At 38.4% G+C, this 26,676-nt stretch overlaps 1 protein-coding gene across 6 annotated transcripts in view; it reads left to right on the top strand.

Annotated features, from left to right (window-relative positions):
* The window catches only part of RALGAPA2 (Ral GTPase activating protein catalytic subunit alpha 2), a 330,652-nt gene that overhangs the window by 155,876 nt on the left and 148,100 nt on the right, over window positions 1-26,676 (top strand). For all 6 annotated transcript variants that reach the window (XM_063659353.1, XM_063659357.1, XM_063659359.1 and 3 more), the window contains 2 exons: window positions 15,885-16,013; window positions 25,961-26,089. In XM_063659353.1, the coding sequence (XP_063515423.1) occupies window positions 15,885-16,013; window positions 25,961-26,089 (258 nt within the window). The remainder of the gene's footprint in view (window positions 1-15,884; window positions 16,014-25,960; window positions 26,090-26,676) is intronic.

Raw genomic sequence — 26,676 nt, 5'->3', positions numbered from 1 at the left:
ATCATGGGGAAGAATGGGTAACCAAAGCAGCCGAGCTGAGCCACTTTGGTTGAAATTTTGGCTCCAACTATCAGTTTCAAGGCAGGCATTAAGTTTCTACTGTGGTGAGCTAGTCAACTTTCATTACCCTAGAACAGTGATTCTTGGGGGGCGGGGAATTTTGCCCCCTCCAGGGAACATTTGGCAATGTCTGGACACACTTTTGGTTGTCATCAAGTGGGTGAAAGCCAGGGATGTTGTTAAATATCCTATAGTGAACAGAAACACAACAAAGAATTTATGACCAAAAATGTCAGTACTGCTGAGGTTGAGAAACCTTGCCCTAAAGGAGTGCTTCTGCAGATGACATTGTCCTAAGAAAAGAGCTAGGTAATATAAATTAAATGACACAACTCAGTAATCAAAGACAGTATGAAAGTCTCACTCTGTTAGCTTAACCAAGGAAATAAATGCATATGAAAATTTAACCAGGGAGATTAAGAGAGTAAGTGTTTCAGGTTGAGTTAAATGAGTTTTCAAAAAGGGGGTACAATTTCATAATGGTTCGGCTTACTAAATTCTCTGTCTGAAAAAATCAATTTAAGAAATCAAACAGGGAACATTCTGATTAATTCTGAAGTTAACATAAAAATTATCTGAGATGAATTTTGTCTGGAAGCCCGAAGTAGAAAGTTGTGTGGCCTGCATCTGCAAAGCCCAAGGCACTGTATGTATGAAAGGAGGCAGGAAGGGGGCTCAGGTTCCACTTCTTACCTGAGCACTGCCTGAGTAGCTGAGAGGAAGCAGGATGGCTGAGAGAACAGCTTGCGTGGAAAAGGGCTGGTGCATGGAGATAGATAATTGCCTTCTTCAAATGTCTGAAGCAGTGCTGTGTGGAGAGAGACTGTTTCACCCAGAGCCAGGACTAATAGGTAGATTCTAGCTCATCATCAGGAGACACTAAATCCAGTTTTCTGTTCATGTATAGCAGGTGATAGATTCTGTGTTTGTAAGCCTTTCAAGCTCTAAAGTATTCAGTCCAAGGCTGTCTGACCCTCTAGGACAGCCTCAGAAAAAGGGAACATTCACTTTAGAGCTTGAGCCCTACCTAGCCTTGCACTCAAGTCACTGCATCCGTGAATTGGTGACCACATACATAGCCTGTTTGGCTTGTGCTGCTTATTCCATGAAATGGGTTTCTGATGACTCTGGGACTTTGGGAAGGGGAAGATAGTTAGGCCTTCAGTAGGCAATGGTACTTTTCACTGCAGAAGGGATTTTCCTGCTCTTTGGAATATAGCTATTGACCTGTAAGACCATCTTTTCTTGAGAATTCTATGAAGACTTTAAGAAATGTTACATTTTTCTCCAGGCACGGGGACACTGAGAGACACAGGAATAGCTTCTAGAGACATTTCAAGTACTAAAGTTATACTTGGGGAAGGAGGATACATTAACTCCCATTTGGAGAGGAATGATTTTTGAATATAAGAGATTTAAATCATGACTGTGGTTTATAATTCTTAAAGGGTAGACTTGGATAGAAGGATATAATGTCAAGAAAAGCATTTTAAATTGCAATTTTTGTTTCCATGAGAAAAGTGCTCTCCTTGTAGGGAATAATCTCTTTTTGTCTGTTGATTTCTTTTTAATGCATAACAATAAGTGGTATTGTGGTAATTGCAGATTGTTCAGCTATTAATGCTATTTACTGAAACACATTTTAGAGAGAACATTGTTTTCTAAAGAAGCAATAAACAACAGTTTTTCTTTTGTTCTCCCATGGAGAAAATATCCTTTGGTAGGTATTTGTGGGCTAAAGAAATGTTAGCAAAAGAGAAGCTTTTAATAATAAGACATTAAAACAAAATACCTACCATTTTCCTGTGTGCTGGAGTCTAGTTGAACACATGCAGCATGGTCCCTTCATCAAGACCCAGTGCCTTGTGCCACCTATTTGCTTCCCTTCCTTGGTTCCCATGGCATACCCGCTGTCCCCATCATGCAGGAGCCCTGTGCTCTTGGTGGCCTCACTCAGCTATGAGTAGCTCTCCCCTCCCCTAACAGGTCATTGCTGGAAGGCAGGGGCTGCCTCAGAACCTCACAGCAACTAACAGGGTACCTTCAACCCAGTTAGCGCTTGAGAATTTCAAGTGATCCCAGAAAATTAATATTTTAATAAGATCATGAATAACTGTTGCTGTTATTTAATAAAAATAATAATTATGAACTTTGGAATTTATAAAATGCTTTCAGATACAATCTCCTTTGCCCTTTTGAAGAGTACAACAGGGCATGATGCATTTTCATTCCCATTTTACAGATGACGAAATTGTTGTTTGGAAGGTAAAGTATCTGCACAAGTTCAGATAGCAAATCAGTTGTATCTTTTACTGGAATTTTATCTTTAAAGCCCTCCTCGTCCTATTTCCTCATTAGCTCAAAAATCTACACTTAAAGCATCTTCGTTTAAAAAAAAAAGTTGTTTTTAAGTCCCTAAAATGAATTTTGTTATATGTACATTAAAAATCAAGATGTAAAATAAGTAAGTATTCCTAGGATTTGAAGAAGCAAGCCATTTGTCCACCATTTAGAAGTCGATTACCTCTTCGCTCTCTGCCATGGTGAGATTTGTATATGGCGGGCTTTTCATCATAGGATGAGCAGGACAGGTGTAGTGTCGGGTTTGTGGGTATTGCTGCTTTGCTAGTGGATCTGGCCTGAGGTTTCTCCATAAGCAGGTTGATAGAGCTGGCTTCCTTTGGGATTGTTCTTTCAAATTTCAGCCATTCTTGAGAGCTCTTTATCTAAACACGAATTGTCTAAATGGGAGGGGTGGGAGATTGTCATTCTAATTCATCCAGGCCTCCACCCACATTAGAGGGATGGTCAGTAGAGTCCCAAAATTGAATGACCACAGGGTTGCCCTCGGTTTTTTTGCAGAACACAAAAATGTTGAGAGCTTCAGTTTTGCTGCTTTGTGCAGGTGGATTAATTTTACTTGTAAGAAAATAAACTAGAGAGCATGCATTTTGTGTTTTCTTAGAATGAAAAGAATGGATAATAATCATATTCTAAAATTAATCTCTTCATTGATATGGGAACAAACCAGAAGTTGTGGGAATAACTAACAGAGATCATTTTTTGTTGTTAATCTGTTCTTGGGCATAGGCTGGAAAACATCCTGGCAAAAGTCAGTACCATGAAGCAGACTCATTTTCACCCAAACCTGAGAGCCAGGCTTCCCGATTTCACCATATGAAAAGGAAGCATGTTTAAATGCATGGGACACGCTGGTCTGTGATGGCGTTAGAAGCCCTGAGCTGTTTTTTTTCGTTGTTGTTTTTTTTTTTAGCAGAGTTCAGATCACAGATAAATGAGCACAGAAGCCATGAAGAACTGGTATATGTTCTCTAGTGTTCATTTTCAGGGAAGAATAGGAATCTTAATTTGTTGCTGGAATCCTGGTAAATTTCTTTTTTTTTCCCCCCATAAGATCTTTCTAATGCATTTCCCCTCACCGCCCCCAGCCTCCTCACGCAATTCCACATCCCCTCACCCCCCATGCCCAGTAATTTCCTAAGAAGATGGCTTTGGTGGAAGACCTGTCTTTATTTTGAAGATAGCATTTATGAGCCAGTTCCTTCATCTGATAATGCTTCTATGAGAGTAGGAGTTATGTGTTTATTTTTGGAAGCATATTTTTAAGCTGAAGCAGTCATTTGTTGACTTCACTTGAAAGTATAGTTTTAAAAGGTGTTATTTGCATTTTTATTTTTTTTTCTCAGATGTGGGAGTCTTTTATTTTCACACTTTTAAAGGTAATCTGTATTTCTGGTGTCTATTATAGACAGAAAACTTTCATATGACAACATTCCTATTTTCTTAACTGCCTTGATAGGGGCCAAGACAAATTCTAAGTAGGACTTTTTACCCCATTCTTCTTACCATCATTCTTTCACAAAACCCCCAGCTTTAGACAATCGCTATTATGAATTGGACATGTACTTTTCCAATCCATTTACATAAATTTACACCCATATATACATATAGTTATCTATGAACAATATTTAATAGGTTTTTGTGTGTGGCTTTAAAATTTACATAAATTGTATAATTTGTGCACATCCTTCTTTAATTTGCCTTCTTGGCTACGGTTATCTTTTTGAGATCTAGCTGTGCTGCTGGTATGTAGAATTCTATTTCATTCTTTTTTCATTGTTGTTTTGTACCCATAACATGTCACATTTTATTTATACCTTCTGTTCCTGATGGACGTTTAGATTCTTCCAAGATTTTACTCAATACTGCAATGAAAATCTTAGAATTTTGCATTTTTAAATGATTATTAGGTAAAGTGAGTGAGGTGAAAGAAGAATTCATGTTTCAAAACTAAGTAAGTCCTCAAAATAGTTCTGTGCAGGCCGGGCACGGTGGCTCTTCCCTGTAATCCCAGCACTTTGGGAGACTGAGGCGGGTGGATCACCTGAGGTCAGAAGTTCAAGACCAGCCTGGCCAACATGGTGAAGCCCCATCTCTACTAAAAATACAGAAAATTAGCCGGGCGTAGTGGCGGATGCCTGTAATCCCAGCTACTTGGGAGGCTGAGGCAGGAGAATTGCTTGAACCCGGGAGGCGGAGGTTGCAGTGAGCCGAGATTGTGCCACTGCACTCCAGCCTGGGCAACAAGAGCGAAACTTAGTCTCAAAAAAATAAAAAATTTAAAAAAATAGTACTGTGCACTATATATGAGGCCCATTATTCACGAATATTAAATGGTGCTTCATTGACCCTGAATTAACATTTTCCCTTCCTGTAAGGAACAGGACCATGCTTGGGTTTGTGTTTAAACCTTGCTGGTAACTGCAATTCTGGCCTTGATAGATGCCGTTCTCTGTGTCTATTAAATTAAAAGATTGAATGATGATCTCTTGGATCTCTTTTCTAAGTTTTTATGGTTCCAAAGGAGTAAGTTAAATACCTTTGTTACCCAAATTCAGTAGTGTTGTGTTTTCCATACTGATTTTTTCTGCTTCATTCTGGGGTAACATAGTGTGCAGTTGGGGCCTAATCTAGATTCCAGCATTAGAATGAGAAGATTGTTTTACTTGGCATCATTGGCAGTGTCGATTAAATCTTCACTGTGCCCTTGCAGCCATGACCTTAAGCAACACCTGACTGTGTTAAGTCTGTGGTTTCACTCAAGTGTTTCTTTTTAATATTCTAAGAATGTATTTCTAGCAGATGCATTCTTGAGACAGTGTGAATAATAAACCTGGGAAAAGTACAGTTTTCTGACTCTGCAGTACCTATGTTTGTGTATGCACATTTGACTCATTTTGGCAATTCTTACCTTAATATTTACTTACATGATTACACACAGTACCTGCATTTTACTTACCCTTTTTTTTTTTTTAAGACAGAGTCTCACTCTGTCGCCCAGGCTGGAGTGCAGTGGCGTGATCTTGGCTCACTGCAACCTCCGCCTCCTGGGTTCAAGCAATTCCCTGCCTCAGCCTCCTGAGTAGCTGGAATTACAGGTGCCCGCCACCACGCCTGGCTAATTTTTGTATTTTTAGTAGAGATGGGGTTTCACCATCTTGGCCAGGCTGGTCTTGAACTCCTGACCTCAGGTGATCCACCCACCTCGGCCTCCCAAAGTGCTGGGATTACAGGTGTGAGCCATCATGCTCGGCCACCCATCCTTTTATCTGTGATGGCAGTGACCCTGTTTTTGCTTCTGCTAGAGAATATTGTAAAGCTGTAGAGAAGGGGGTGGGGGAGACAAACAGAGACACTTGGCTCAGTTTAGCCTCTTCTAAGACAAGCAGCTGGGCACCTCAGAAAAATATTTTAGTATCCTCCTACCCCAGCCCTCCCTTATCCCCAGCCCCCAGTAACTTTCTTGGTGCTGTATAAATGCCTTTCTGTGTAGACTTATCCCTGAGCTTTGGCCATGAGGCCTGATCTTCTTTTGGAGTGCTATACCAGCGTCTAGCACTCAGAGCACCTTACACACGTATCTGATGCAACTGAGTCACTTCCACTGTTATCACTTACTGGCAACAACTTGTTGAAGCCCTCATTTGCTAAAGTCTCACTGTGAGGATTTAATAACTGCTCTTGAGCATCTGCATCAACCTCATTAAGCCAGCCTGTTGTACAAACTGTAATGGTGTAGATTTGAAGCTTATCAGGGTCATGACTAAGTCATTACATAGTCAGGCCATGGCATCTTCAAGGCACTATTGGTGCAGCTGGTAAGTCACTTCTCTCCATGAGCCTACAACAGTTTTCCTCATCTTATGGAATTATAAATGTGCCAGAATTTCGTAATAGGTTTGCCATCTCCCTGTCAGTCTCCTCAGTGAGCTGTGAAGTGCCCATTATAGGAAGCACACGTGAAAGACAGCAGCCCCTCTTGATCTGTGGGCTTCAGGCAGGGTGTTGTGTTGGTCAGAGAAAAGGGGCTTTATGTTTTGTTCCTATAGCAAAGGACTTGGGGCTGAGGGAGCGAGCTGATTCATGTGATGGAGAATCATTTCTTTCTTAGAGGCCCTGATCTCACAGCACCCTGAGCATCCTTGCAGAAAGCACTCATTTGTTGCTGCAAAAATATATTGCAAAAAGGTTGCCCAGGGCTTGTTTGCCACCAAACAAGCTCTGGCTCTGGCTTTCTTCTCACCAAAGAAATAACAGGCATTTCCATTTTAAACTCTGATGTTCTCCCTAAGATCAGGGACAAGACAAGGATGTCTTTTCTCACCACTTTTCAACAGTGTACCAGAGATTCTAGATAGGGAAGTTAGGTAAGAAAATGAAATAAAAGCCATTCAGACTGGAAAGAAAGATGAAAGATATGTATATTGACAGAGTATATGATCTTGTATTTGGAAAACCTCAAGAAATACACACACACTTAAAAAAGAAACCTACTAGAACTAATAAATTATGTAAGATTGCAGGATACAAGATCAATATATAAAAATCAACTGTATTTTTATACAACAGAAATGGACAATTTAAAATGAAATTAAGAAAGCAATTCTATTTACAGTAGCACCAGAAAGAATAAAATACTTAGGAATAAATTTAACCCAGGACTTGCAAGATGTATACACTGAAAATTGCAAACCTTGCTATAGGATGTTTAAAACTACCTAAATAAATGGAAAAATATCCGTGGATCAGAAGACTTAATATTATTAAGATAACAGTACTCCCCAAACTGATATGTAGATTCCATACAATCCCTATCAAAATTTCAATGGTGGTTTTTGCAGAAGTGGAAAAGCTGATCCTAAATTTCATATGGAATTGGAGGGAATCCTGAATAACCAAAGCCATCTAGAAAAGGAACAAAATTAGAGAATTACTAGTTTCCTATTTCAAAAGTTCCTAAAAAGCTAGAGTAATCCAAACAATGTGGTCCTGGTGAAATGTTAAACATATAGATCAATGGAATAGAATTGAGAGTCTAGAAGTAAACTTGTAAGCCCATAGTCAGCTGATTTTTTGACAAGGGTGCAAAGACAATTCAGTCAGAAAAGAATAGTCAATTCAACAGGTGATGCTGGGACAACTGGATACTCTCATGCAAATGGATGAAGTCAGACCCCTACCTCACACCATATACACAAATTAACTCAAAATGGTTCTATGTCCTAAATATAAGAGCTAAAATGGTAAAACTATTAGAAAGGAAAGGACTGAGTCTCCATGACCTTGGATTTGCCAATAGACTTTTAGATATGAAACCAAATATGCAAGCAACAGAAGAAAAATGGATAAATTATCATTCATCAAAATTAAAATCTTTTGTGCTTCAAAAGATGCTATCAAGCAAGTGAAAATACAACCCACAAAATACTTGAAATTATATATCTGATTAGGGCCTAGTATCCAGAATATATAAAGAAGTCTTACACAGCCAGGCACGGTGGCTCATGCCTGTTATCCCAACACTTTCGGAGGCTGATACAGGTGGATTGCTTGAGGCCAGGGATTTGAGACCTGCCTGGACAACATGGTGAAACCCCACCTCTACCAAAAATACAAAAATTAGCCTTATAACCTAGTCTCAAAAATAAACAAATAAAGGAAAATTTAAAAAATTAAAGAAGTCTTATAACTCAGCAACAAAAAGACAGCCCAAATAAAAAATGAGTGAAAGACGTAGACTTAAACTTCTCCAGAGAAGATATAAAAATGGCCAAGAAGAATATGAAAAGATACTCAGCATCATTATTCACCAGAGAAATTCAAATCAAAACCAGTCACCAAAAGGTAGAAACAGCTTAAATGTCCATCAACTGATGAAAAGATGAACAAAATGTCGTATATCAATACAATGGAATATTAATTTGAAGGAATTAAGTATTATTAACTAAGAAGGAATAAAGTATTATGTGCCACAACATGGATGAACCTTGAAAACATGTTAAGTAAAAGAAACCATACACAAAATGCCATATGTATAGTAAGATTCCATATTCTGAAATATCCAGGGTAGGCAGATTCATGGAGACAGAAAGTAGACTAGTAGTTGCCAGTTACTGGGTACATGAGAAATGGGAAACAGCTGCTTAATTTTGGTGTAGGCTTCATTTTGTTGTAATGAAAATGCTCCCAAATTAGATAGTGGCTACGGTTGCACAATTCTGTGAATACACTAAAAACTACTGAATTGTACACTTTATAGGGTGAATTTCATTATATATGAATATATATCTTGAAGCTGTTACCAAGAGAAAGAGGCAGTTTAGACAGATTAGTGACTTATCAACTTCATTATAAAATAAAATTCATGCACAGTGTTCCTTAAATAAGTAAATCTATGTACCACATTTTCTGAAGCAGAACAGTCCATCTTCATCTGTTTAAAGGCCAGCCAAGTATTTCTTTGTAGATAAGCAGTTATAAAAAATATTCAGGGTTCTCCTTTTGGGCTTGAGCATCACAGTGCCTTTTTCTGCCATCTGTCCACTTGTTCTGTCACTCCTGAAATCCTGATACTGTGCAAATGCTCAGAACAGCTCCTGTGGCCTCAGGAGTTTGTTGCATGTTTCCCATTCCCTAAAGCATGCTGCTGTCAAGGAAATTCAGTATCTTCTTCATAGCAGTTCTGCTGGTGAGAAGTTCTAGGTATTGTGTTTTGTTTGGTTTTGTTTTTTTAAAGACAGGTTCGCTCTCTGTCGCCTGGGCTGGAATGCAGTCTTACAATTACAGCTCATTGCAGCCTTGATGTCCCAGGCTCAAGCGATCCTCCCATCTCATCTTCCCAAGTAGCCAGGACCACAGGAGTGTACCACTGCACCTGGCTAATTTTTTTTTTTTTTTTCTAGAGGCAGGGTCTTTATATGTCGCCCAGGTTGGTTTTGAACTTCTGGGCTCAAGTGATCCTCCCGCCTTGGCTTCCTAAAATGCTAGAATTATAGGTATGAGCCACCATGCCCTGCCACTAGGCAATTTTGATTCTCCAGGTGCAGAACGCAATTACTCTGTCCTGTAATATTTCTCCTGGCTTTCGTAACATAGTTGTACTCTTAAGAAGTCACATTGTGTACAACACTTGTTAAAATCTCTGCTTTTTTCCCAGACAGATGTACCAAGTTAGCCATTTTAACACATAACATAAAGCACATACCACATATTTGGCCCCAATCATGAAAGTAATTTTCAGCTTTGTCCTGTCGTCTTTTTATTCTCAGTGACTTTTCTGGAAATGAAGTATTGGCGCCGTGCTCTGCTGTGTTTTTTTTGTTGTTTGTTTGTTTGTTTTTTTAAAGGGCCATGTTGATTTGATTTATTTTTTAATCATCAGAAGCCAGGTAGCAGCTTGTAGTATGTAAAGTATGTCCTTGTGCCCTAAGCTGAAGGAGCAGAGACACACTAGCAGAAATGAGAGAATCAGGCCTTGGAGCTTTGAGGTCTCTTCAAATCTGGTCTTCTGATAACTAAAAATTCCTCGTCACTCAGCATTTCTGAACTTCAGCAGGCGGGCAATAACTAATACTTAAAAATATGTCCACAAGTACTATAGGATCGTGGCTGTCTTCTTCATTGTTAAAGTTTAAATTATATTCATGTATAGTATGAATGTATTCCTCTGCATTCACATTTTTTATAATTAATTATCCAAGTATAGAATGAATCATATCTTTTTGTTAGCCAGATTACCGGGATAAACAGATCCCAACCTTCCCCTCTTTACCAAATAAAAGAGCTTCCTATAGAATTTCCTAGGTAAAAGACAGACATCTTCTCTAAAAAACAGTGATGAATTCATCTAACTGTGTAGTGTTTAGTTTTCTTTAAGTAAAAAGTTAAATGAGGAATTGAATGATTTTTCATATGCAGATTTTATTTCTTGATGATTGCGTCTGGCCTCGTGGAGGGACGGAGTGACTTTAGGTGGAATAACCGGATCTGTTTGCTCTTGAGAAGCAGGCGGGAGTCCACGAAGGAAAGGCAGGGAGACAGATGGCTGGCTATTGTGTTACAACCATCATCTGCTGGGCCCTGAGCAAATATTAAGTGAATAATATATATGTAATTGGTGCGAAAGTACAGTTGCAACATTTCTAATATGGTTTGGAGGATGGCTACTTCTTGAACATTTGTGTTTTATAGAATGCTATGTTGAAATGTTTTTGTTTTTAGGGTTAATCCATTTTAAACTGCTTTAAAGTGAACATTTTCCCCCATTTTGACACCACTGTGCAATATTTTGAATTGAAATGGCCTGTAATCGCCCTTTTTTATTTTCCATAACAACATGAGCACTAAATTATAGCTGTGCAATTATGTAAACAATGGAAATGCTTCCAGAACGAATCCTTCCTTTTAAATTTTCATTTTGTGTAATTGTTGGAAGGTTTGGAGCCATAATAAACAAAATTATTTTACACATTTATCGCTCTAAAGGTCAATTATAAGGGAACTAAAGAAACAACACTATGCAAAATGAATAAACCAATTTCTGTTGCCATCACCATATGTTTTTCTTATCACTTATGGTTTTTCCAGTTACTGTGTACATAGCATTCAATTAAAGCGATTCATTTACCAGGCTGAATATGGTTTGTGTTTATAGAACTGTGCTTTGGAGGAGAGGAAACAACACGCCTCTATTTGAATTACCTGATTTTTTGCAAGATCAGTGATAAGAGACAGATGTTCTCACCAGTTACTTTCTCATAACCAGAATCTTTTGATAAGCTACAGATTCATAATTATCATCTTAGTGATCTTTTCACACTCAATGTATAGTATTCACTTGGACTTTTAACCAGAACAAGAGAAAAATACTAGTTTGGTGATCTGTTCACTATATTGCAACATTTTGCAGGATGAATTTTAATTTCTTTGAACAAAAGCATGTGAAAGATCTTTGTCTATGTGTCATATGTTCAACTCTCAAGAATAAACCTCATTTTATTTTAGATTCCATATATCATTGAGCCTATTGTTTAGTTTGTGGTTTAGTCTATTTAACGTGTGAAAAAGAAACTAATTCTTGCCATATAACTAACTTGAACTTCTTTGTATTAAGTTATAGAACTCCTTAGAAAAATGAATCCTAGAAAATCTAAAATGATAATTTTCCTGTTTTTCTTTCAGTATTTGCCTTGTAAAACACTATGGCTAATTGCCGTAAAGCTTTGTTAAAGGTGTTGCTCGAAAGCACTAATTTCTAGAGCTTTTGAATTTCTGGGATAATGTGCAATCTAAGAGGCTTGTTTGTGTGCCACCTTTGAACTGTCTTAACTATTCTTTCTGTAGACCAGCAAAATAATAGTTCACTGAATTATACAAACTACGTCTGTAAAGTAAATTTTACAAAGTAAAACTCTTCAGAGTCCTTCTTTTTTTGAAAAATAATTATTTACTTGCTATTCTACTTACTTCTTTATGGCTCTTTTCATTTTACAAAGGCACATGTTCTTATCTCCTGTCCCATTACGTACAACTCCGTAAGGGAGTATCATTCCATTTTATGGAAGAGAAGCATGAAGCTCTGGGTATGACATGATCTGCCCACAGTCACACAAGGCTTTGAACCTAGGCCTCATGGCTCAAGTTCTACAGTTCTTTTCACCACGCCAGAGTGCAGGGCCGTTTCTCACTAGCCATCTCAGTGGAGGCAGCACGGAATAGCATTGAATCACACAATAGAAAGGATGGCCCCTTTCCTCCTCTCTGCAGGTCCTTGTGATACTGTTAGGTAGGCCAGCTGGAGTTGAGAGAAGTTGTTCTTTCACACCACCCTGACATTGCATTCTGTGCTTATATTTAACAAGGAGAGCTGGTCTCAAACCCAGAGTCTTCATCAAAGGATGGTATTTTTAGCAAAAATTTAGCAGCATTGATTACTGTCATTGTATTACTTGAGTTACTTTTTACTTATGAGAAAGGATACACATTAGTTTTTCAGAATAATTGGGCCATTATTCTAAGCAAAGTAACTCGGGAATGGAAAACCAAACATTGTATGTTCTCACTCATAAGTGGGAGCTAAGCTCTGAGTACCCAGAGGCATAAGAATAATACAGTGGACTTTGGGGACTTGGGGGAAAGGATGGAAGGGGGTGAGGGATAAAAGACTACAAATTGGGTACAGTGTTTACTGCTCGGGTGATGGGTGCATCAAAATCTCACAGATCACCACTAAAGAACTTACTTATCTGACCAAATAGCACCTGTTCCCCAAAAACCTATGGAAATAAAAAAATTAAAACATGAGTCACTTTGAAAAACCTGTTAGGCAAGTAATGTTCACTTTGGACAGGGAGATGGCAAAAGGCATGAGGGTTGCACATGAATGACTCATGTCTGAGAGCATCATTCTGTCCCATGTATATATAAAGCCCTGGAGGCTGTGAGGAAGGTTTCAGATTTTTATTATATTTTTCAAAGACTCTTGTTATAGCTGTGTCTTAATGTATGGTGGGAATGGTGAAAGAAGGATTCTACTGAGTTAGAAATGAGTGGGGCATTTTGTGGATGTCCTGCTATTGGGAATATGCAGCGGTTCTTCTTTGAGTACCACAGGGTTATTCCTAATTTTAAAATGTTATCACAAAGATACAATCTTTGAGTTGTTCCACTTCAGTGTGGAGAAGCAACATAAGCAGGCATATGGCCATAATTTGGCTGACTGGTCATATAGTTCCCTCTTTAACCCCCACATTTACCCTCCCCCAGTGCTGTCTTTGGTGACTTCACACAGGCGCTGTGTCTCCTCGGGGCGATGTCTTACGTGGGTGGCAGGGTAGGGTAGGCTAGCCATCTGTTATTTTGCCCTCTCTTTCCAACCTTCTTGCTCATAGTAGCAGGTTCCGTTGAAGTGATTGGCTGAGGTCCAGGGGGTGAGGGAGCCATGTGACTTTATCTCAGCTACATGCCTATCTGCTGTCTTTAGCATCAATATAGCAACTTAGTAATATTTTTTGAATGCCCCATTTTACAGATTATTGCCTTTACACATACAAATCTTACGACGCAAAATGGATTCATTTACAAATTGTGACGTTAGCTTGTTAAAGGATTTAGTTCATAATTCACATAAATTTAGCCTAGAAAAGCATTTTTTAATTAAAACTCTAAATTCCAGTGGTGAAAAGGGGCTTATTTGATTCAAGTATGTGCTAAAGATTTTTAAAGCCCACAAGCTTCAAGGTTTAGTTCCACATCTCAACAGATGGAATTAACACAAACATAACAAAGTTAACATCATGGTTGTTTGCATTATTAATCTTCAAATGCATGGCATTCTGCTACCTTGCTAGCCAGGTTTGCACGAATCCTTTCATTGCAACATATGTCAACAGAAATGTGCTTCCATCTGCTGCTGGATAGCTTGTTGCCTGATATTCCGAGACAAGGCCCGGCACAATGAGTACCTCTGTGAGTAATTACAGGTGTGTGCTGAGGAGCCTAGGGCATTAATCAGAGGCTTAATTATGAAAAAGGTGGATCTTTTGTTCCACTCTTGGATCCTGAGTTTACCACACACTTTCTAAACTGCAGCATCCATCTGCTCGGTCCCTTAGAATGTTTGCCTTGACTGATATGGACCTTAAAGTGTATCAAAGGACGTGATTAAAGCAGGCTTAAACATTAACCTGGAAGAAGCATGGTTCATGTTTTTTTTCCCTTCCTTCCTTCCTTTTTCACTTATCTATCTATTTATCTGTTTATTTCTGATGTAGGAAAAAAGTCTGCTGAAATGCTAAAACTTTAAATTAGTACTTGCTAAACTATTTACCATATGTGAATTCTACTGAATTAAGCATTATACAGTAATTTTAAGAATGTAAATATCAAGATTTGTGGAAACTAAGACCCACGTAAGGAAAAAAAAGTCTTAGGAAAAATGGTTTGTGAACACATACAAATTTTTTTAGGAAGATAAGTTGTTAAATGAAGTAATTTTTATTATGACAGACTTAACATGTTAGAATTTAGCATGTTACTACTGTTTTGGTCTAATATGATACTGATAGAATTAAGTCAGGATTATTTTTAAGGATTTTTTAGATAACCACACTGAAATCTAAGGAAAGAAACTAGGATTTTGTGTGTGTGTGTGTGTGTGTTTGTGTGTGTGTGTTTTGCTTCTTACTCTTACATTGAGACTATAATAGATTGTATAACTATAAATCACATAACTATAGTATAGTCATGTAACATTTCAGTCAGTGGCAGACCACATATATGATGGTGGTCCTATAAGATTATAGTGCTGTATTTTTACTGAACCTTTTCTGTGTCTAGATGTGGCTTGATATGCAGATAATTTCCATTGTGTTACAATTGCCTACACTATTCGGTATAGTAACATGTTGTGCACATTTGTAGCCTGGATGTGTAGTAGGCATCTACCATCTAGGTTTGTGTAAGTCACCCTGTGATGTTCACAAGATGGTCATAGATTGCCTAACAACACATTTCTTAGAATGTATCCTCATGATAAAGCGACACGACTGTACTTCAGTGTGTGTTTTGATTAATGTACATGGCCAACAGCTGCATAAGTTTGTGGTTTGTAATTTTCTTACTAACTCCTGTTACACACACACACACACACAAACACACTTGCGCAGATGGCTTCAGAGATGTGGCCTGGCCATGGATGGCATGAATGCTGTCCAGTGGTGGACCCCTCATCTGCCACAGGCAAGAATTAGATATCTGCTTCAGACCAGAGCTGGGGGGTGAGGGCCATCCAGCGATCAATGAGAGGCTATTACAGACACAGGAACACAAGGTGTCTGGGGCAGATGATGTTCTTCACACTGCACTCTGTGCAAAAGGCTACTGTTGCACTTTGTACTTGCACCGAGATGACACATATACTCAGAGCCATGCTGTTTCCCTGATCTTAGCATTTCACTGATTACATCACCTTAGCACTGTGCATATTCCCATTTCTTAACACATAAAACTATCTGAAGAGTGAAATTTTCCATCTCTTTGCCTACTTTAAGATATTTTAATGTAACTGTGCTTTAACTGTGGCCAGTTTGAAAGCTAAAGACAGGACATATGTTTTGTTTTAGTGATAGATGCTTGAAGGTTTTAATTACATATTTACCTCATTACTCCTGTAGCTTGTCCAAGGAGCCTACCTTTACATGGAAGACAGAGGAAATGTCTTGTCTCAGAGCCATGATTTAGATTTTGGATAATTCATCTTACAGCTTGGGGTCTCCAATCTCACCTTTAAAATGAGTACAATAATCCTTGGAGTAACTCCGTTTCCAATATCTCTTTCACTGAAAATTTTCTGTAATCTGTGCTCTCCTGGATTATTATACAGTGGTCATATGTACCACTGCAAACACTACTTTGGAATTTTGTGTTTGAACATTACAATTGTGTTTTCTTATCTTCCCTTTTAGGATATCTTAAATACCATCATAAGGCACTGTCCACCCCGCTTTTTCTCCCTGGGTTTTCCTGGCTTCTCAATGCTGGTGGGGGACTTCATCACGGCCGCTGCCAGGGTCCTTAGCACAGACATGTTGACGGTGAGTATGACAATGCTCAGCATCCCAGCTCCCAAGAGGCTTCACAATCGCTAACAAGGTTCAGATTTCTCCACTCTTAACAGGTGTTGACTCATTAGTGCAATATGAAACTGGGCTCTCAGGGTAGATACCCTGGCAGCTGATGTGTGAAATTGTAGGATAAGATGACACACTGGTTTTGGAAAGGCGTTTCATCAAAAGGCCAAAGTGTGAGAAATCATATCCTCACTAATATTTCAGCACATTTACACAGTCAGAAGCAGGACTTGTCTCTTAGAATATTATTAGCATTTTCCAGTAAATGGTAACACAGACATAAATGTCTAAAATAGAGAGTTTTAAAATGTACATTAGCAGTAAGATTTTTTTTGTTTTTAAGTTAAGTCTTGGTTATTATAAGTCTCATAGAAAATATTTTCTTAAAATGTTAGAACACTAAAATCTTAACTAGAAGTGAATGTGTATTCTCTTAATAACATGCCAGAATACTTTGGCAGAATTTTTGTAATAAAAAATTAGAAGTGGACTAAATGATCAGTAAGGGCTACAAAAAAAATTATTTTTACTCTCTACATTTACCTCTACTACTAAGGCAGTATCTTTTCTTTTCTTTTTTTGTTGTTGTTTTTCAAGAGATAGGGTCCCATTCATTCTCTTCCCGGGCTGAAGCGCCGTGGTGCTGTCGTGCCTAGCTCACTGTAACCTCAAACTCCTGAGCTCAAGTGATCCTCCCACCTCAGCCTCCTGAGTAGTTAGGACTGCAGGTACACGCCATTATGCCTGGCTGATTTTTTAATTTTTTGTAGAGATTGGAGTCCCTCCATGTTGCCCAGATTGGTCTCAAACTCCTAGCCTTAAATGATCCTCCTGCCTCAGCCTCCAAAATGTTAGGATTATAGGTGTGAGCCACTGTACATGGCCAAAGCGATACCTTAATGCCTTTTTGAGAGAATACTGTTATACATTTAAAGTTAAAGGGCCTTTTCCATTTGTGCTCTATAAGCTGTTATATATTCAGAGTTATTTTTGCCCCTTCAAATGGTATAAATAAAATTAGCTTTACTATTTGCTAAGCATTGGTGTCGAAATCAGTGTTGCCATCCAACAACCTAAATCTTGTTTGATATAAGATTACTTTTTCACTTATTTCTTCTTTGCAGGGTAAATTCAAACTTCAAGCCCTTGGTTTTAAATTAAATTGTTTAAAAATACTTCCTGTAGCTGGTATTTCATGTTGGTGCTTTCACACACTAACTTTTTCTTATAAAGATAAATTAGAAAAAAAAAGAGAAGTGAAAAGAGACAGGAGCAAAAGGGAAGAAAGTTAAAAGAGAAGAAGAGGCCAGGCATGGTGGCGTATGTATAGTCACAGCTATAGGAGACTCAGGAAGCCAAGGTGGGAGAATCACTTGAGATCAGGAGTTTGAGTTCAGCCTGGCAGCGTAACAAGACCCCATCTCTTAAAAAGAAAAAAAAAAGTAGAAGAAGAAAAATGTTGAATTTGTTCAACTGTGGCTTTATCGTAAAGAATTATGACAACTTTTCATACTTCATTATTTCTGAAAAATTTTAGGATAATCTCAAAGAATTTTCAAATGTATTTTAACCATTCACATCAACTTTGAAAAAAATTACAAGATACAAGAAGGGAAATCATACTTCTTTATTGAAATACTAATTTTTTTTATTATACTTAAGTTCTGGGATACATGTATAGAATGTGCAAGTTTGTTACATAGGTATACGTGTGCCATGGTGGTTTGCTGCACCCATCAACCCGTCACCTACATTAGGTATTTCTCCTAATGCTATCCCTCCCCTTGCCCCCTACCCCTCGACAGGCCCCAGTATGTGATATTCCCCTCCCTGTGCCCATATGTTCTCATTGTTCAGCTCCCACTTATGAGTGAGAACATGCAGTGTTTGGTTTTCTGTTCCTGTGTTACTCTGCTGAGAATGATGGTTTCCAGCTTCATCTATATCCCTGCAAAGGATGTGAACTTACTCTTTTTTGTGGCTGCATAGTATTCCATGGTGTATATATGCCACATTTTCTTTATCCAGTCTGTTATTGATGGGCATTTGGGTTGGTTCCAAGTCTTTGCTATTGTGAATAGTGCTGCAATAAACATACGTGCGTGTGTCTTTATAGTGGAATGATTTATAATCCTTTGGGTATATACGCAGTAATGAATGGGATTGCTGGGTCAAATGGTATTTCTAGTTCTAGATCCTTAAGGAATCGCCACACTGTCTTCCACAATGGTTGAACTAATTTACACTCCCACCAACAGTGTAAAAGCATTCCTATTTCTCCACATCCTCTCCAGCATCTATTGTTTCCTGACTTTTTTTTTTTTTTTTTTTTTTTGAGACAGAGTCTTGCTCTGTCACCCAGTAGCTGGGACTATAGGCACCCGCCACCACGCCTAGCTAATTTTTTACGTTTTTAGTAGAGATGGGGTTTCACCGTGTTAGCCAGGATGGTCTCAATCTCCTGATCTCATGATCCTCCCGCCTGGGCCTCCCAAAGTGCTGGGATTACAGGTGTGAACCACCATGCCTGGCCTATTGTTTCCTGACTTTTTAATGATTCTAACTGGTGTGAGGTGGTATCTCATTGTGGTTTTGATTTGCATTTCTCTAATGACCAGTGATGATGAGCTTTTTTTCATATGTTTGTTGGCCACATAAATGTCTTCTTTTGAGAAGTATCTGTTCATAACCTTCACCTACTTTCAGATGGGGTTGTTTGTTTGTTTGTTTTTCTTGTTTTTTTTTAACCATATACAATTTTATTTTATTTATTTATTTATTTTTAATTTAATTTTATTTTTATTATTATACTTTAAGTTCTAGGGTACATGTGCACAATGTGCAGGTTTGTTACATATGTATACATGTGCCATGTTGGTGTGCTGCACCCATTAACTCATCATTTACATTAGATATATCTCCTAATGCTATCCCTCCCCGCTCCCCCAACCCTACGATAGGCCCTGGTGTGTGATGTTCCCCTTCCTGTGTCCAAGTATTCTCATTGTTCAATTTTTACCTATGAGTGAGAACATGCGGTGTTTGGTTTTTTGTCTTTGTGATAGTTTGCTGAGAATGATGGTTTCCAGCTTCATCCGTGTTCCCACAAAGGACATGAACTCATCCTTTTTTATGGCTGCATAGTATTCCATGGTGTATATGTGCCACATTTTCTTAATCCAGTCTATCATTGATATGCATTTGGGTTGGTTCCAAGTCTTTGCTATTGTGAATAGTGCCACTATAAACACACGTGTGCATGTGTCTTTATAGCAGCATGATTTATAATCCTTTGGGTATATACCCGGTGTTTTTTTCTTATAAATTTGTTTAAGTTCCTGCCGGGCTTGGTAGCTCACGCCTGTAATCCTGACACTTTAGGAGGCCGGGGCGGGCAGATCATCAGGTCAAGAGATTGAGACCATCCTGGAAACCCCGCCTCTAATAAAAATTAAAAAAAAACTAGCTGGGTGTGGTGGCACACGCCTGTAGTCCCAGCTACTCAGGAGGCTGAGGCAGGAGAATTGCTTGAACCTGGGAGGTGGAGATTGCAGCAAGTCGAGATTGCGCCACTGCACTCCAGCCTGGGTGACACAGCATGACTCCGTCTAAAAAAAAAAAAAAAATGGTTTAAGTTCCTCGTAGATTCTGGATATTAGCCCTTTGATGGTTAGATTGCAAAATTTTTCTCCCTTTCTGTAGGTTGCCTGTTCACTCCAATGATAGTTTCTTTTGGTGTGCAGAAACTCTTTAGTTTAATTAGATCCCATTTGTCAATTTTGGCTTTTGTTGCCATTGCTTTTGGTGTTTAGGTCATGAAGCCTTTGCCCATGCCTGTGTCCTGAATGGTATTGCCTAGGTTTTCTTCTAGGGTTTTTATAGTTTTAGGTCTTATGTTTAAATCTTTAATACATCTTGAGTTAATTTTTGTATAAGGTGTAAGGAAGGGGTCCAGTTTCAGTTTTCTGCATATGGCTAGCCAGTTTTCACATCACCATTTACTAAATAGGGAATCCTTTCCCCATTGCTTGTTTTTGTCAGATTTGTCAAAGATCAGATGGTTGTAGATGTATGGTGTTATTTCTGAGGCCTCTGTTTTGTTCCATTGGTCTATGTATCTGTTTTGGTACCAGTACCATGCTGTTTTAGTTACTATATCCTTGTAGTAGAGTTTGAAGTCAGGTATCGTGATGCCTCCAGCTTTGTTCTTTTTGCTTAGGATTGTCTTGGCTATATGGGCTCTTTTTTGGTTCCATATGAAATTTACAGTAGTCTTTTCTATTTCTGTGAGGAAAGTCAATGGTAGCTTGATGGGAATAGCATTGAATCTATAAATTACTTTGGGCAGTATGGCCATTTTCATGATATTGAGTCTTCCTATCCATGAGCATGGAATGTTTTTCCATTTGTTTGTGTCCTCTCTTATTTCCTTGAGCAGTGGTTTGTAGTTACCCTTGAAGAGGTCCATCACATCCCTTGTAAGTTGTATTCCTAGGTATTTTATTTTCTTTGTAGCAGTTATGAATGGGAGTTCACTCACGATTTGGCTCCCTGCTTGTCTATTATTGGTATATAGGAATGCTTGTGATTTTTGCACATTGATTTTGTATCCTGAGACTTTGCTAAAGTGTCTTATCAGCTTAAGGAGTTTTTGGGCTGAGAAGGTGGCGTTTTCGAAATATACAATCATGTCATCTGCAAACAGATAATTTGACTTCCTATTTTAATACCCTTTATTTCTTTCTCTTGCCTGATTGCCCTGGCCAGAACTTCCAATACTATGTTCATTATTTGCCAAGAGAGTTTCCTGTAAAAATGTTGGAGCCCTTCCTAGAGATAATACCACACATGGTGGTCATTTTCTGTCAGTGTGGCTAGATGGGCTATTAAAGTAGCCTTGCAGATATACAGTTGGGTAATAGTACAGTAGCCCCACTTTATCCTCAGTTTCACTTTCTGATATCAGTTACCACAGTCAGTGGTGGTCCACAAATATTAAATGGAAGATTCTAGAAATAATTCAGAGTTTTAAATTGTACCCCATTCTGAGTAGCATGATGAAACCTTGAGCCGTCCTGGCCCATCCTGCCCGGGACATGGATCATTGCTTTGTCCAGTGGATCCACATGGTATCTACTACCCACCCATTAGTCACTTAGTGGCCATATCTGTTATCCGGTGGACTGTTGTGATATCACAGTGCTTGTGTTCAGGTAATCTTTATTTTACATAATAGCCCCAAAGCACAAGAGTGTCATATTGTTACAATTGTTCTATTTCATTATTAGCTGTTATTGCTAATCTCTTACTGTGCCTAATTTATAAATTAAAATTTTTTCATAGGTATGTATGTATTGCAAAAACCATAGTGTATATAGGGTTTGGTACTATCCACAGTTTCAGTCACCCACTGAGGGGGTCTTGGAATGTATCCCCTTCAAATAAGAGGGAACTGCTATGTATGAAAAATGCTCAAGATCACCAGGGAAATGCAAATTAAGATCACAATGAGATAATTACCTCACACCTGTTAGGATGGCTTTCACCAAAAAGAAAAAAGATACGTGTAGGCAAGGATGTGGAGGAAAGAGAACTCTTGTACACGTAAAAAAAAAAAATTCTCCTGACTGTTATTTGAATTCATTATATATTGCCTAGATTGCAATATATAATGTCCATTTATTATTCCATTCCCTCTGTGATCACCACGTACCAAAATAGTGATTCTTCCTTATTTGAGGCCTCTGACAGAAAAAAATAGAATGAGATTTGACATCACAACCAACACATCCCCAAAGACATAGGTTAAAAACATATTGATATGGATCAATATGTATATTAAAACAATATGTATATCAAAACATTATGTTGTATATACTTTAAATATATAAATTTTTATTAATTATACTTTAGTAAAGCTGGAAAAAAAGAATCAACACAATAGAGACTACTCAAATCAAAGATGGTATAAAGGTAAATGTAAAGGTCAAATTCACATAAAGAAGTGTTGCCAAGATAGGAAAATAAATAACGAAAGCATAACCAGAACCTGGAAAAACACAAACTAGAAAATGTGGAGGGAAGGAAGTATTGAAATATAAACTTCAAAAAGTTCAGAAAGGATGAAATACAAAACCAGCTTGCAATAAAGAAAAAAGTGTTATGTTCTTTGAAACTACAATAAAAGAGACATGAGTGCCTTATCTTTTAAGCTTTCTGAAGGTATCGAATTTGCTTGGTCTTTAACACATATATCAATGTTACGTAATATTATATACATTTCTCTTAACTATCTGCCTGAGATATAATAGTAGGAATAAATGTTACAGCCATGAATCGATTTTTAATTCTGTTTTCAAATATTGCACATGAGTGTGTGGATTAGTGAATGGTTGGATACTGGGTGTGCTAGTCATACCATTTTTTCTACACATTTTCATCCCCTTGTACACTTTTGGTGGAAAGGTAAATTGGTGCAGCCATTATGGAAAACAGTATGGAGGTTTCTCAAAAAGTTAAAAATAGAACTACCATATGACCCAGCAATCCCACTTCTGGGTATATATCCAAAGGAACTGAAATCAGTATGTTGAAGAAATATCTGCACTCCCACGTTCAGTGCAGCAGCATTCACAATAGCCAGGATATGAAAGCAACTTAAATGTCTATTGACAGATGAATGGATAAAGGAAATATGGTACATATCTCCAGTGGAGTATTATTCAGCCTTTAAAAAACGAAGGAAATTCTGTCATTTGCAACAACATGAATGAACCATTTTTCCAAATGAAGGAAGCCAAACTCAGAAAGATAAATACTGTTTGGTGTCACTTATATGTGGAATCTAAAAAAGTCCAACTCCTAGAAGCAGAGAGTAGAATGGTGGTTCCCAGGGGCTGTGGTTGGGGTAGGGGGAGATGGGATGATGTTTGTCAATGGATCAAAAGTTTCAGTTATGCAGAATGAATGAGTTCTGGAGATCTCAGCATGGTCACTATAGTTAATAATACTATATTATAAACTTGAAATTTGCTAAGAGAGTAGATCTTAAATGTTCACAACTCACGCATAAAGGAACTATATGAGGTGACATATTAATTCACTTGTTTGTGGTAATCATTTTATAATGTATTTGTATATCAAAACATGTTGTATATACTTTAATATACACATTTTTATTATGCTTTAGTAAAGTTGAAAAAAAGAATTAACACAAAATTAATAAAGTAGCCTTCCAAAATGTTTTTTTAAAAAGTGAGAGAATATAAATGAGAATGTGTAAGAGTTACATGAAGGAATCACACTCTGAATGATAGTACTTTCGTGTTTAAACTTGAGGTTAAAATTGTAGAGGAACTGGTGAAAGATGTTTGGGCTGGAGCACACCTGCTCAGTCGGAATTTTCAGTTAGCACAAGGTAATTAACAGTTTGAAGTACCCCTGCTAGGTAGGTCTGCCCCACTGAGGCAGTAGGGGAGGGAGATACACAGATGGCTCACACAAGTCACCAAGAGATGAGGAGAAGCTTGTGCGCAGCAACGTTATTTGTAACAGCCAAAGCCTAGAGCCAATCCAAATGCCCATCAGCAATAGAACAGATAAATTATGGTGTGTACATAAGATGGATTATTATATACAATGAAACACAGGATCAGTTACATAACATAATGAGTGAAAGAAGTCAGACACAAAAGAACATATACTCTAATTTCATTTATTTAATTGAAAAACCAGACAAAACCAATCTGTGGTGTTACAGCAGAATGCGGTTACTTTGCGGGAGGGGAAGCTATCATGGGAGGGGCACAAAGAGGACTTCTGTGGGTTGGTAATGATATTCTTCCTGTTGTCTGTCTCTTCATCCTCAGGGCTCCTACCTGTGTCATCACTTCTCTCTGTGCACTCCACAAAGACGCATGCATTCAGTTCCTCTGAACACATCTGAATTGTTATACCAGACTTTTCTCTCCTAACCTCAGGACAAGCATTTCAAAAAGTCTTCTTCAGAACAGTAATCTCCCCAGATACTCTGGGGGAAAGGGAAGGAAGAAAGCCAGGTTCATAGTCAAGAAATTTTGGGAAATACACTTCTTCACTTGGAAATTCACAGTGTACAATAACATGTTAAAGCCTTCTGTTTAATTGTGCTTAGCCAAATGTCTCTGCAATGTCTTCTTCCCGGGAGTCTTTGATTTTGCCCTTTCACAGTCCCTGTGGCCCTAGTGGAACATACTTTGGGGACGACTGCTTCTGACCCTTTCAGCCTCCCGTCTCATGGACACCTTCCTCTTCCCTACTCAGCTGGCTCCCTCACCCACCGCCAGCCTGCCTGATTTCTACTCCCCTCTGTGGCCCTTAGCAGCAGTTTGTTTTAGGTTTCCTAAACATCCTGAGCAGAACCAGTCCTTGCCTCATCCCATAGAATAGCTCTGCTATGCTTTATATTGCCTTTTACTTACCTGTGTACTTATGGGAACCAAGCTAGGTGAAAAAATGAAGGACTGGGCTCCCATGCTATCCTCAGTATGTTGCTCTCCTAGCAGGTGCTTCACTGAATTGTGTGTAGCTGTTACTTGCCTCTCCTCGCCTACCTCACATACCGCGCCTCATCTCTCTGAGGGAGAAAAGCTCTCTTTGATTTTATAGCCCAAGTGCTTAACTATAGGCTCAGTCTGGACCTGGAGCTAGATGGCCTCAGCTCAAATCCAGGGTGCATCGCTTAGGAGCCATATGACACTGAAAAGCTACTTAACTTCTTTGACGTCGGTTTTCTCACTGGAAAATGAAAACAATAGCCTCTTCTTCATTGGGTTGGTGAGGGGACTTTATGAAGAAGTGCTTGTACAGCACTTAGAAGAGTGCCTAGCACAGAGTGAGAACTCCTTAAATGTGAGCTTTCATTGTTTTATTACATAATAGTAGACAGATAGATGGACAGATAGGTGAGTAGATTGATGACAGACCTGTGGAATCCCCTGTTCTTGGCTAACCATATCTGCTAGTGTTGGCTGAATTGAAATCTAGTGAAATGCCGTTTTTTTGTTTTTGTTTTTGTTTTTGTTTTTGTTTGAGATGGAGTCTCACTCTGTTGCCTAGGCTGGAGTGCAGTGGCACCGTGTTGGCTACCTGCAACCTCCATCTCCTGGGTTCAAGCAATTCTCCTGCCTCAGCCTCCTGAGTAGCTGGGATTACAGGTGCCCACCACCATGCCTGGCTAATTTTTATATATTTAGTAGAGACGAGGTTTCACCATGTTGGCCAGGCTGGTCTCGAACTCCTGACCTCAGGTGATCCACCTGCCTCAGCCTCCCAAAGTGCTGGGATTACAGGTGTGAGCCACCGCACCCAGCCATGCCTTTTTAAATATATACCTAATTCTAACACTGGGCATATAAGAGGAAAGTATCTCACTAGATATAGTGATATAGTATCTCATTATATGTTGTTTCGTAAAGTAGCTCTTGGCAATAGACGGGAAATTTGATAGTTTGTCTTCTCTTTCTACTCTCTGATAGTTACCTCCATCTCTACTTCCCTATGAATTTTCCTTAATTGTTCTTAACAGCAAAATGGTATGCAGTTGGTATCCTTTACCCTGCTTTGTTGAGAACATTGGCAGTAAAACAATGTAAACGGTCATGACAGAGTCATTGGCCTTTCTAATTCTGAATGAATCTGCAGATCAGTTTGCACAACACTTGTTTACATCCAAGTATAGTGATATTTTCCATTCCTTAGAAATTTGCTTTTTCATTTAGGCAACCCTCTTTTGCTTAAATATTCAGCTGGAAGAGAATAACTCGACCAAGTTTGGTATTTTTTATCTAGGATGAAGAATAAAACATGTCGCTTATTTAACGTTTCTAACTTACAAAAAGAGAAATGTGTGTGCTTCTCTTCCTTATGTGCAGGCACCTCGTTCAGAGGCTGTCACTGTCCTCGGCTCTCTGGTCTGCTTTCCAAATACCTACCAGGAGATTCCTTTACTGCAGTCAGTGCCAGAAGTAAATGAGGCCATTACAGGAACTGAAGATGTCAAGGTACATAACGCATTTGACTGTATCTCAAGTTTAGCACTTCTTATAATTCTAGATGTATGATTGTCTCTTCCATTAGTGTATATTAATCTGCTTATTCCTGAAGTTTTGCTGTATCTTTTAAATGTTTCAATAGTTGTTTCTAGAAGGCTATTCATGGGCTATACATGTGTTAAATTCAGAGTATATTGCAGTTAGACCTTATAGCTGTAGCTATAGCAGGTGTTTTTTATTATACCTGTTTATTGGGCCTAAGGATCATAATCATGTAGTGAATTGCCCTTTGTAATAATTTTATTAGCTTAATTAACTGCATTAGTGCATCAAGTTAATTCATAAGAAATAATGGAAATAAGCTAAATATTCAATCCCCTTGTTGGCCTGATTAAATACTACTAATAATTTGAGATTCTAAATTATTTATTGGAGAATAAAAGTAAGCATTTGTTCTCTCCTCAGCTGACTTTGAGGTAAACAAAAATGCTTTTAGAATCTCAGAATCAATCAAACTATAAAACATAATTACAGTATATAATTCAGTGTACAACATATAATTCAATTAAAGTAAAAGAAAACCGAGATTTTCCTAT

Source organism: Pongo pygmaeus, chromosome 21, assembly GCF_028885625.2.
Source record: "Pongo pygmaeus isolate AG05252 chromosome 21, NHGRI_mPonPyg2-v2.0_pri, whole genome shotgun sequence".
Taxonomy (NCBI): Eukaryota; Metazoa; Chordata; class Mammalia; order Primates; family Hominidae; genus Pongo; species Pongo pygmaeus.
Note: the sequence above shows the minus strand (reverse complement) of the source record. Positions and strands in the feature narration are given on the sequence as shown.